Raw genomic sequence first — 12,906 nt, forward strand, 5'->3', positions numbered from 1 at the left:
GAAAAAAAAAATTCAAATGTCTGTGAGCCCTAGTAGGTTCATGTTAGAGTTGACTAAGAAATTGAAGGATCTAAGTATAACTAGTTTCAGTTTAACAAATCTATTAAGTTGTGCTTCAGAACAGTCAAGAGTGCAAAAAGAAATACTATATTATCTCAAAGTTACAGGATTGGAAGGAAGAATTTAGTTTTTTTGTTGTTGTTGTTGTTGTAACCCCCGTCGAAGCTTCACACTCCAGTCCAGTTGGTGGCGGTAATACACTATAAGTTGGCTTGTCAACCGCCAATAAACGATACAAGAAGAAGAAGAAGGTCCATGTTAGCAGTAGGTGGCGGTAATGCACTATGTCAGTTTGCGATCCGCTGTTTAACGAAACAACAAGAAGAAGAAAGAGGTAACTTCTATTGCTTAATATGTTTCTCGGTATTTCACTATATTGATGGTGTACTGTAACTGTAGAGATCTGTTACTGTAACGACTTATCACTGCTCCGGCCTTCAAATGCTCCCATAGCTTAGCAACAGGCGAACGGAGAACAAGCTTGATTTGGTTAAATTATTAGTAAAAGTCGATGTCTAAAGTACTTCAGGTTTTATAATATTTTTTGAAAAAAAAAAATCCACCAGTAGCAGTGTCGGTTGTATTTGCATTAATTTGCTCTATTGCAGTGTATCTGGGGGTTAATAATGCAGGAGCTTGATCAGACTGTCACAATCGGAGCGACTGTTCCGACAGGATTTGAGCACACTGCAGCGGAGGAGGTCCAGGAGAAACTCGAGGCCACTGCTAGAGTCAGCAAAAACAGAGGAAGAATTTATTTTGACATAACAACAGATAAGCTTTTTAAGGTCAGTGGTCCTCTTGTTTGTTTCACATAAAGACAGTTTAGTTCTGAAATCAGCAAGTGTCTGTTTGAATAGGCTACTAACATTAGTGGCATGTGTATAAAAGTACATGCCGCTAGTGGAACATCCGGTTTTCAGTTAACATGTGCCACTGATAGTGCTGTGGCACTTTTTGGTATTGAATGAGACGCTGTATTTTTCAGCAAGTACGGACAGAAATATTTCAGTAAACATATTTAGTTTGTTTAAAACGTGTATTTTCTTTTTTTCCCCCACAGGGATTAAAAACATTTTGTTAGTTATAAACCATTAACAAACTAACCACCTACGAGGTGAATCACGACATTACAAATATTTGAAGCAAATAAATATAACTTCACAAAAACACAAAGTTAAAAGACTCTGTCCTACCTATGGCCTTCTTTGAAGAAATGAAACATTGCAAGCAACATAATTTTTTGAAAATTCCAAAATTTGTCAATTCCACTGTGGAGACAATTATTTGGATTTTTATGTCTTGAACCTGACTGTTGCAGTCAATTATCTTGAGGGCATGAGTATTAAGCCTTGCACACACACACACACACACACACACACACACACACACACTCACACAACAATAAAGCACTAACAGATTCTCTGTGAAGTGTGTGTAAAATTATTAAAAACTCTATAGGCTGATGTGTTCCTTCCTTTTTTGTTCTTGTTTTTTTTTTTTTTCTTCCCCAGCTTGATTTTATTAAAAACTTTAATGATGCATATGCATCCTTTTAAACTCAAAAGCCTTAGACCATGTTCTTTGTAATTGCATGGTAATAAATGACAATTTTACTTTTTTGTTTCATGAAGAAATCATATTAGTTTGAAACAACATGAGTGAATAAAGCAGCACAGTCTGTTTGTCTGCAAATTGCCATGTGATTTTCATATTTATTGATTTATATCCAAAGGTACATCAGCTGAAGTCTCTAGACAATCTGTTTGTCGTGGTAAAAGAATATGACGATTACCAATTTAAAACCACAAAGGTATGTGCAATATTTTAGTAGCTATTGTCAGTTGTGCCAAATGAATACTTAAGTTTGTATAATACCTCTTTTGCATGCGCTTTTTTTGGTTAGTTTGTTTTTGGGTGATTTTGTTAATAAAACAATGCTTGAAAAAAACTCATGTAAAGTTATGCAAATTTATGTAAAACATTAAGAAGCATGTGGAATGTGCCATTTCATTCACAAGAGGCCTCTAGTTAACTCATAACACAAAGTTCAATGGGGGGGGGGGACTATGCATTTCTCATTTATGTGCTTCCCAGATTCTTTGTAAATTTATCAGATTTACTGTAATTGTTCAGTGGAGATTTGGAAAATTTGTTACTCCAAATATATTATTTTAGCATTTGAAATAATTTACTGTTTAATGCTTATTTAACAGGAGGAAGTGCAATTGGATTGGCAAGAACTGGCTGCAAAGCTGCCTTGGACCAATGCCTTAGAAGTCTGGAAGTTGAACAATTCTATAAAAAAGAAAAGAGGACGTCGGAAAAGGCCTAACCCCACAAAATCTGATCAGTGTGCCAATGTTAGCACCAAGTCTACTGATACTGTCCCATCAGATCCAGAAGAACTCTGGGTAGATCTTGAGGCTCTAGAAGTAAAGGACAACCAAAGAGATGTTTCTTCTCAGCCAGAAAATGACTCGGAGGAAGAAAAACACTCTGAAAACCAGGATCAGGAGTCAGGGGTGACGCCTCTTAAGTTTCGAGTAACATGCAACAGAGCCGGAGACAAACACTGCTTCACCTCAAATGATGCTGCACGAGACTTTGGAGGAGCTGTGCAAGAATTCTTTCAGTGGAAAGCAGATATGACTAAATTTGATGTTGAGGTAAAGCTCAGGGGCTGTAAACACAAAACATTTTATCTTATCATATTCAAATAAAGATTTAAAAATAAAAATGTTGGCTTATTCAAATAAAGTTTTTAAAATGTCTGAAGTTTTAAAAAGTGCCACTAATTAAGTATATGTCTGTCTTTTATAAACAATATGCATATAAGCAGCCTTTTATGGAACATACAGGAATAATCATGGCTGATTGTAAGCTGTTGTGCAAACATAAAAGGAAACCATTTTGAACAAAAGAATAGCTCCTACCTCTTGCACAATTTGTACATTAAAATTCATAATTAAATTTAAATTAAATTAAAGGGAAATTATTGTAAAAACTTTCTAAAATGTTAATGTTTTGAGGCAGACATTTAATGCCGGCAGCAGACATTTTAGAATTGTTTAGATTTGGACTTAGTGACTTGGGAGTCTTCTTGACCACTCCTAACTTTTCAATTTTGATTTAAGAGCTGGATGTAGCATTAAAACACTTTTTGAAATACTCCTAGAACATAAATTATTTTAAATAAGATTTTTTGTGAATACACCCCCAGAAATTCTGCAACAAAAATAGACCTTCTTGTTGTGTAAAGTAATAATATAAACAAAGAAAGAGGTTGTAACAAAGATTACATGTGTTTCTCTCTTATTTACTAGGTGCTGTTGAATATCCACAACAATGAAGTTGTTGTTGGGATTGCTCTTACAGTGGAGAGTCTACATAGGAGAAATATCACTCACTTTGGTCCCACCACTTTACGTTCTACGCTGGCTTATGGCATGCTTAGGTAAGCAACATTCATGTAAAGCATTGCTTGCAATCATTACAATAAGGTTGTCACAATGTCATAATTTTACCTCAAGGTACTATATCAGATAAAGTTGACTTGCGTCACGATTAATTGGTCAGTTACCCTGATGCTCGGCCATATCAGATACTTGGATGTAAACACACAGCATGGATTGCACGGTTAATGTACTACTGAATACGTTCTGCTAATTTATGCCATCTAAACCATGTTAAAAACATGTGGAAGCTTCTAAATCATATAGAAAAGGACTTTGTAAGCAGGAAAGGGCACACTTTTTGACAAACTAAAGTTAATAGGTGGTAAAGATAGGTACAAGCAGTATTAATGAATATATTAGCCTAATATTTCACCTACCTGACCAGAAAATATAAGAACAAACACAAAGGATTTGTTATAACCTTTGGCAGTCTATAGTACTCCAAATGTTTTTCCAGGTCTGACCCATTAGTACAGCCCAAAACATGACAATAATTGACCATTTTTAGAAGCAATAATCAGCTAAATATGTGAGCTTTGTTCGGTTCAGTGGCATTGTTTCATCAACGCAGCAGCGTGACCGTAATATTGTGAAATATTACATTTTAAAAGAACTGTTCTATTTGAATATATTTTAAATATGTTTTGTCCCTGGAATTACAAAGCTGTATTTTCAGAATTCATTACACTAGAATTTAGTATGATCCTTTACAAATCATTCTAATACATTTTTAGGATTCTTTGATGAATATTAAGTTGAAAATTATGGCATTTTTTTAAAAACAGGAATATTTTATAGCATTTTAAATACATTTACATTTACATTTATTCATTTAGCCGACGCTTTTATCCAAAGCGACTTACAATTGGGAATACAACAAGTGATTCATCCTAAGGAGGCAGATCAACATAGGAAGTGTTCAAAAATACCATATATCAGGCGTTGTTAGAAGAGTGCAGGCTAAAAAGGAGAAGATCAAGAAAGAGAGGAAAAACAGGCTAGAAGGGAGGATTTTTTTTATTTTTTTTATTTTTTTTTTTATTTAGTCAGATAGTGTCGAAAAAGATGGGTTTTCAGCAGTCGTTTGAAAGCTGTTAAGGAGTCTGCATTCCGGATAGGGGTGGGAAGATCATTCCACCAGGCAGGGACATTGAACGAGAATGTTCTGGACAGTGATTTAATACCTCTCTGTGGTGGTACAATGAGGCGTCTTTCACTAGAGGATCTCAGTCTTCTGGAAGGAGTGTAGATGTGTAGTAGTGAATGGAGGTAGGCAGGTGATGATCCGGTGGCTGTCCTATATGCCAGCATCAGTGTCTTGAATTTGATGCGTGCTGTAACCGGTAGCCAGTGCAGGGATATGAAGAGAGGTGTAACATGGGCCTTTTTGGGCTCGTTGAAGACCAGTCGTGCTGCTGCATTCTGAATCATTTGTAGAGGCTTGATTGTACATGCTGGAAGACCAGCTAAAAGAGCATTGCAGTAGTCCAGCCTGGAAATGACCAGGGCCTGGACGAGGAGTTGTGTAGCATGCTCTGTTAGGAAGGGCCTGATCTTTCTGATGTTGTACAATGCAAACCTGCAAGATCGAGCGGCCTTAGCTATGTGGTCTTTAAAAGTCAGTTGGTTGTCAAAGATAACACCCAGATTTCTGGCTGAAGTTGATGGGGTAATTGTTGATGAACCTAACTGGATGGAGAAGTCATGCTGTAGAGATGGAGTGGCAGGAAAGATAAGGAGTTCCGTCTTTACTAGATTGAGCTGTAGATGGTGTTCCTTCATCCATGCAGAGATATCCGCCAGGCAACCTGAGATCCGTGCAGCTACCGATGGATCGTCTGGTTTGAAAGAAAGATAGAGCTGTGTGTCATCAGCATAGCAATGGTAGGAGAAGCCATGTGCCTGTATGATGGGGCCCAGAGATGTAGTGTATATGGAGAAGAGGAGAGGTCCAAGAACTGAACCCTGAGGAACCCCAGTGACCAGTTGATGAGTTTTGGATACCTCGCCTCCCCAGGCCACTCTGAAAGACCTACCAGAGAGGTAGGATTTGAACCAGCGAAGTGAAGTCCCTGTAATACCCAGCATTGAGAGGGTGGACAGGAGGATCTGGTGATTCACAGTGTCAAAAGCTGCAGATAGGTCCAGCAAGATGAGTACTGATGATTTGGACTCAGCTTTTGCCGTCCGCAAGGCTTCAGTGACAGACAGTAGCGCAGTCTCAGTTGAATGGCTGCATCTGAACCCTGATTGGTTAGAGTCCAGTAGATTGTTCTGTGAGAGGAATAAGGATAGCTGGTTGAAAACAGCCCGTTCCAGTGTTTTTGCTATGAATGGAAGGAGGGAGACAGGTCTGTAGTTGTCTATGAGTGAAGAGTTAAGTGTAGGTTTTTTGAGCAGTGGGGTTACCCGGGTCTGCTTAAATGTAGTGGGAAAAGTGCCTGTGAGAAGAGATGTGTTGATGATGTGTGTGAGCGCCGGTAGGATTGTAGGGGAGATTGCTTGGAGAAGGTGTGAGGGGATAGGATCTAAAGGACATGTCGTCGGATGGCTGGAGAGGAAAAGTTTGGTTACTTCTGCCTCCGAGCAAGGACAGAAGGAGAAGTGGGGAGTTCCAGCCGTGATTGTGGTCAATTTTAGTTCCTGTATGTGTGGAGCTGAGAACTTATTATTGATCGATGTAGTTTTGTCTGTAAAAAATGTGGCGAAATCATCAGCTGTTATAGAAGTTGTGGGAGGTGGTGGAGGGGGACAAAGCAGTGTATTAAATGTTTTGAAAAGGTTGCGTGCGTCCGGGGAATTGTTGATCCTGTTGTGGAAGTATGAAGATTTGGCTGTATGTACTTGGGTAGCGAAAGATGAGAGCATAGACCGATACGTACTGAGGTCGGATGGATCCTTAGATTTGTGCCATTTTCTCTCGGCTGCCCTAAGTTTGGAGCGATGCTCACGAAGAACATCGGATAACCAAGGGGTTGTCGGAGCAGATCGTGCTGGCCTGGAGGAGAGAGGGCATATAACATCTAGACAGGAGGTAAGAGTGGAGCATAAGGTGTCAGTTGCTGCATTAGTGTCCAGGGATGAGAAGTGAGTAGGAGAGGGAAGGGAGGAGGATACTAAAGAAGAAAGATGGGAGTGTGAGAGAGAGCGTAGGTTTCTTCTAAAAGTAACCGGTAGAGGGGTTGGGGGTGCACAAGTAGCAAGATGTAGGTCAAATGTAATGAAGAAGTGGTCAGAGATGTGTAGGGGTTTGACCGCAATGTTGTCTGAAATACAATTTCGCATGTAAATGAGATCAAGTTGGTTGCCAGATTTATGAGTGCATGTAGTGATAACACGTTGTAGATCAAATGAAGCTAGAAGTGAATTGAAGTCAGCAGCATAGGGTTTGTCAAGGTGAATGTTGAGGTCCCCAAAGACTAGAAGTGGGCTGCCATCCTCTGGAAACGAGGACAGCAGCCCATCCAGCTCTTCTAAGAAGATGCCAAGTTGAGTAGGAGGGCGGTAGATTACCACAATGTGGAGTTCGATAGGAGATGTTACAGTGATTGTATGAGATTCAAATGAACTATAATTGCATAGAGGAGAATGGGTTGAGTATTTCCAGTTGTTAGAAATAAGAAGTCCCGTCCCCCCGCCCCTTCCAGTGTGACGAGGGGTGTGAGAGAAGGAAAAGTTATTAGAAAGAGCAGCTGGGGTTGCAGAGTCTTCTGGACGAATCCAGGTCTCAGTCAAACCTAGAATGCTCAAACCAGATTGCACAGAAAATGCTGAAATGAAGTCAGTTTTGTTGACAGCTGATTGACAGTTCCAGAGTCCAACCGTGAAAGAGAAAGGTTCAGTGGAAGAAGTGTCGATAGGGCGCAGGTTAGATATATTGCGTCGACGTGTGCGTGTGATATTAGTGCGGTGTGAAGAGACCACCGGAATGAGTTGGAAACACATGATAGAGGAGGACAGAAAGAAGAGTGAAATAAAGGAGAGGAGTACTTAAGTGCGTTGTCGGTGTCGTTGCTCGGTTAAGTCGCGCAGGAAAAGTCGCAAGTCTTTACTCTCGTCGGTCTTCACGCGAGGAGGCTGAACGCTTCCGCTGACGCTTCAGCGTCAGCTGTTCTGACGCAGTTAAATAGACAACCAAACAGTGCTTCAATGATAAAAGCTAGGGACGCCTCCTAGGCTCAGTCAGCCGCAAATGTCTCGCCCGCACGCAAAATGGCTCAATCGAAACTCAAAAAGCAACAGCTTCGCACTTGTAATAGCTCCAGAAGGGAACGATATGACAAAAACAAAAGCTTCCCTTGGCCGTACGCTCAGTTATCAATTTTAATGATTGCAATAAAAACTAGAATTTAAAGCAAAAACAATCGCAGGACAAATAACAGAAGAACACTCCTTTTCTAACAGTGAATAGATGTAAATAAAACAAACGAATAACTAAATAGAACAACAGAGTACTTTAAGAAGCAGCTCAAAATTTAATATTAACGAATAAGTGAATAGAAACTACAGAGTGTGTTTTAGAAGCAGCTCAAATTTAATATTAACCAATAAGTAAATAGAAACTGCAGAGTGCGTTTTAGAAGCAGCTCAAATTTAATATTAACCAATAAGTGAATAGAAACTACAGAGTGTGTTTTAGAAGCAGCTCAAATTTAATATTAACCAATAAGTAAATAGAAACTACAGAGTGCGTTTTAGAAGCAGCTCAAATTTAATATTAACCAATAAGTGAATAGAAACTACAGAGTGTGTTTTAGAAGCAGCTCAAATTTAATATTAACCAATAAGTAATAGAAACTACAGAGTGCGTTTTAGAAGCAGCTCAAATTTAATATTAACGAATAAGTGAATAGAAACTACAGAGTGCTTAAGAGAACAGCGGCTTAAAATTAATACTTAGGAATAAGTAATTAAACAGAAACGACAAAGTGCTTTTAGCAGCAACTCTAAGTAACGACCGCCTAGCGAAATGGTATTAAAGTAGACACTTACGCGCCGTCGTTCTTTCTCGTCTGAGGACTGAACTCACTTTCCCGCAGTATGGAAAGTAAGCAAACTATTTAAGCAGTATTCTCGCTAGCCACGCCTCCTAGGCTCAGTCAGCCGCAAATGTCTCGCCCGCACGCAAAATGGCTCAATCGAAACTCAAAAAGCAACAGCTTCGCACTTGTAATAGCTCCAGAAGGGAACGATATGACAAAAACGAAAGCTTCCCTTGGCCGTACGCTCAGTTATCAATTTTAATGATTGCAATAAAAACTAGAATTTAAAGCAAAAACAATCGCAGGACAAATAACAGAAGAACACTCCTTTTCTAACAGTGAATAGATGTAAATAAAACAAACGAATAACTAAATAGAACAACAGAGTACTTTAAGAAGCAGCTCAAAATTTAATATTAACGAATAAGTGAATAGAAACTACAGAGTGTGTTTTAGAAGCAGCTCAAATTTAATATTAACCAATAAGTAAATAGAAACTACAGAGTGCGTTTTAGAAGCAGCTCAAATTTAATATTAACCAATAAGTGAATAGAAACTACAGAGTGCGTTTTAGAAGCAGCTCAAATTTAATATTAACCAATAAGTAAATAGAAACTACAGAGTGCGTTTTAGAAGCAGCTCAAATTTAATATTAACCAATAAGTGAATAGAAACTACAGAGTGTGTTTTAGAAGCAGCTCAAATTTAATATTAACCAATAAGTAATAGAAACTACAGAGTGCGTTTTAGAAGCAGCTCAAATTTAATATTAACGAATAAGTGAATAGAAACTACAGAGTGCTTAAGAGAACAGCGGCTTAAAATTAATACTTAGGAATAAGTAATTAAACAGAAACGACAAAGTGCTTTTAGCAGCAACTCTAAGTAACGACCGCCTAGCGAAATAGTATTAAAGTAGACACTTACGCGCCGTCGTTCTTTCTCGTCTGAGGACTGAACTCACTTTCCCGCAGTATGGAAAGTAAGCAAACTATTTAAGCAGTATTCTCGCTAGCCACGCCTCCTAGGCTCAGTCAGCCGCAAATGTCTCGCCCGCACGCAAAATGGCTCAATCGAAACTCAAAAAGCAACAGCTTCGCACTTGTAATAGCTCCAGAAGGGAACGATATGACAAAAACAAAAGCTTCCCTTGGCCATACGCTCAGTTATCAATTTTAATGATTGCAATAAAAACTAGAATTTAAAGCAAAAACAATCGCAGGACAAATAACAGAAGAACACTCCTATTCTAACAGTGAATAGATGTAAATAAAACAAACGAATAACTAAATAGAACAACAGAGTACTTTAAGAAGCAGCTCAAAATTTAATATTAACGAATAAGTGAATAGAAACTACAGAGTGTGTTTTAGAAGCAGCTCAAATTTAATATTAACCAATAAGTAAATAGAAACTACAGAGTGCGTTTTAGAAGCAGCTCAAATTTAATATTAACCAATAAGTGAATAGAAACTACAGAGTGCGTTTTAGAAGCAGCTCAAATTTAATATTAACCAATAAGTAAATAGAAACTACAGAGTGCGTTTTAGAAGCAGCTCAAATTTAATATTAACCAATAAGTGAATAGAAACTACAGAGTGCGTTTTAGAAGCAGCTCAAATTTAATATTAACCAATAAGTAAATAGAAACTACAGAGTGCGTTTTAGAAGCAGCTCAAATTTAATGCTGTCACTTTTGATAAATTTCTTGCATCCATGTTCAAGTTTGTTTTAGTAATTAAAATCCCAAACTTTTGAATGGTAGTGTGTCACATTTTCCCCTAAAATATTAAATAGCACAACTATTTTCACCTTAAATGTTTCTTGAGCAGCAAATCTGCATATTAGAAAACTGGGGTATTATTGCATTAGGACATACAGTATTACAGTTTGCATGTAAAGCAAGACAAGCTACTAAGCAGCATGGCTCTCGTCACAACAAACAATTACAAAACAGATTCTTCTATTAGGTGAATAAGATTCATTCACATGCCGAACTGAATGTACATGCCCCTTTACAAAACATAGACTCTTAGTGATATTTGTATGTTTTTAATTTAAAAAGTGCACCTGTAATAGTTATAGATTGAAGGAAATGCAAGGAAGAAGGCTAACAAACAATTATGTCTCACCATATTGATTAATTTTGACATTTGCAGACTTTGCAAGCCACAAGTGTCAGATGTGATCATAGATCCCATGTGTGGAACTGGAGCAATACCTTTGGAGGTTTGTGAAACTGATTAAACTGGTAAATGTTCAGTCTGTATGTTTCTGTGTCACAAGAGGTGAATTACATGATTTATTTATTTTTTAATCAGGGAGTTATGGAATGGCAGAATTCGTTCTTTGTAGCTGGAGACAACAATGGCACAGCAGTCAGCCGATCAGTCAATAATATCAAGCATATTCTAAAGAGAACACAAAACGGAGAAGGGTAAGGAAGCTTTGTGTCCTGTCAGCCTTTTTGCAACAATGTTGTTTTAGTACTATTTATATACTATAGTAGCATTTATGTTTTGTATTAAACTAGTTTTAGATTTTTTTTAGGTTTTCTTTTTAATTTTAGTTTACATTTTTGTTAATTCATTTAATGTGTATGTAGCTTTACTTTTATTTCAGTTTTAGTACCACAACCTAAACTTTTGATTTGAGTAACTCCTATTTCAGTTAGTTGTCAACATTTCTTATATCCTTTTTTATTAAAAATACATACTACAATGGGGCAAGACATCGACACACATATATATACACTATATTTTATTTATTAATTTTTTTGAGCCCTGTTCAAACGTTCTCAGTGTTTCATGTTGTATTTGTAGCTCTCCAGGTTTGCCCTTAGACATAGTTCAGTGGGACTTGTGCAATCTACCCGTGAGAAGCAGTTCAGTGGATATCATCATTACTGACATGCCTTTTGGAAAAAGGTACTGACAGACACCTGGAGCTAAAACATTTTAGAACTATGCCAGTTTATTATTGCAATTAATAATCCTATTACAGTAACATTATATTAATTATTTGTTGTAATTTAAATTGTTTGTGTGTGTGTGTATTGAAGAATGGGATCCAAGAAGAAGAACTGGGAATTATACCCTCTGTGTCTTCGAGAAATGGCTCGAGTTTCTCAACCTGGTACAGGAAGAGCTGTACTGCTGACGCAGGATAAAAAATGCTTCTTGAAGGTATGCGATTTCTTATAATTCATAGTGAATTCTTATCATTCATAGTTCATAATGTGGTTCATTAAAAGCATCTTGGAATGAAAATATAATGATTATTAATACATTTTCATGGGACCCAGAATTTTTGTTTGTTTTATGTTTAAGCATATTATGAATCTTATCTATGGCCTTATCATGTGTAATGCAGAAAGTCCATTTCTCCCCATGATGGCCTGACTCTTTTAACTATCTTTTGCAGGCATTGTCACAGACGGAGGGCCTGTGGCGGAAATCGCTCACTGTTTGGGTGAATGTGGGGGGACTGCATGCTGGCGTTTATGTTCTCAAAAGAACAGCAGTAGTTTTTGGCACCACTTCTGAAGATGTAATGGAACCTCATACAGCAACAGGATCACAAAAAGAGAAAATGAAGGATGCAAGTCAGTGAGAAGCCTGACAGACAAATTAGCAGATGCCTTTGTGTTCCTCGTATTTTGTGACAATAACATGCCAAAGTTTGTCTTTCCTGTCTTTTTTCTTGATTAGTTATTATTTAAGATAAATCTCTGGCTATCCTGTTTCCAAGATAATAAAATGTTTATGTTCAAATCGAGGTATGATTTATTTCTTTGGGAAAAGACAATTTTCCTAATTTGTTCACTCTGCATTAGACCTGCCATATTTGTCTTTATTGCTTTAAATGCAAAGCGATGTTTACATTTTTAGAGTGTAAGCAGAGAGGTACATAGTCATCTAATACAGTGGTTCTTAACTCCAGTCCTCAGGGCCCTGCTCTGCACATTTTGTATGTCTTCCTCTTTTATCAGCTTGTTAGGAGAAAGATCTATGAACTGAACTGAGTGTGCCAGATTCAGAAAGGTGTTGAGAACCATTGATCTAATACATCGTACACATACACATGGTTGAGTGAGCCAAATAAGTCCAAGCAATCAAAGCATAAATGCTTTATTAATAATGTGAAAGCTTTTCCAGATCAAGACATAATAAATATAAATTCCCATCCCTTGAAAATTTTCAAATGACAAAAGGATATCACTGGGAAACACACCAATTCAAATTCACTTGATTAATTGTTCAAGTGAAATGTACCGTTATCAAACTAAGTGTGGTTGGACAGGGCAAGAACAAAATTAAATGTTATTTCATTTAGTGAATGACTTGTAAAACATAAATGCCTCATCTAGTAGGTGTCCGTTTTTAGGAGTGCTAAAAGTGCAAGCA

The 12,906-nt window shown here is 37.6% G+C and overlaps 1 protein-coding gene across 2 annotated transcripts; it reads left to right on the forward strand.

Moving 5' to 3' along the window:
- Nucleotides 1-299: 299 nt before the first annotated feature.
- thumpd3 (THUMP domain containing 3) lies at nt 300-12,273 on the forward strand. Of its 2 annotated transcripts, XM_073852216.1 has the most exons (10): nt 300-394; nt 669-848; nt 1,796-1,873; nt 2,277-2,729; nt 3,387-3,517; nt 10,660-10,729; nt 10,822-10,937; nt 11,323-11,427; nt 11,562-11,685; nt 11,924-12,273. In XM_073852216.1, the coding sequence occupies exons 2-10, from the start codon at nt 687-689 to the stop codon at nt 12,110-12,112; spliced, it is 1,428 nt and encodes a 475-aa protein (XP_073708317.1). In that variant the 5' UTR covers nt 300-394; nt 669-686; the 3' UTR covers nt 12,113-12,273. The 2 variants fall into 2 exon arrangements, with proteins under 2 accessions (XP_073708317.1, XP_073708316.1); XM_073852215.1 differs by lacking the exon at nt 300-394 and having other exon boundaries at nt 428-848.
- The last annotated feature ends 633 nt before the right edge of the window (nt 12,274-12,906 follow it).

This window comes from Garra rufa, chromosome 12 (genome assembly GCF_049309525.1).
Source record: "Garra rufa chromosome 12, GarRuf1.0, whole genome shotgun sequence".
Lineage (NCBI taxonomy): Eukaryota > Metazoa > Chordata > Actinopteri > Cypriniformes > Cyprinidae > Garra > Garra rufa.

Coding starts and splice junctions, on each gene's coding strand:
- thumpd3 (XM_073852216.1), top strand. CDS start 687: ATGCAGGAGCTTGATCAGACTGTCACAATCGGAGCGACTGTTCCGACA. Junction 3,518..10,659: donor CTGGCTTATGGCATGCTTAG/GTAAGCAACATT, acceptor TGACATTTGCAG/ACTTTGCAAGCCACAAGTGT. Junction 10,730..10,821: donor CTGGAGCAATACCTTTGGAG/GTTTGTGAAACT, acceptor TTTTTTAATCAG/GGAGTTATGGAATGGCAGAA.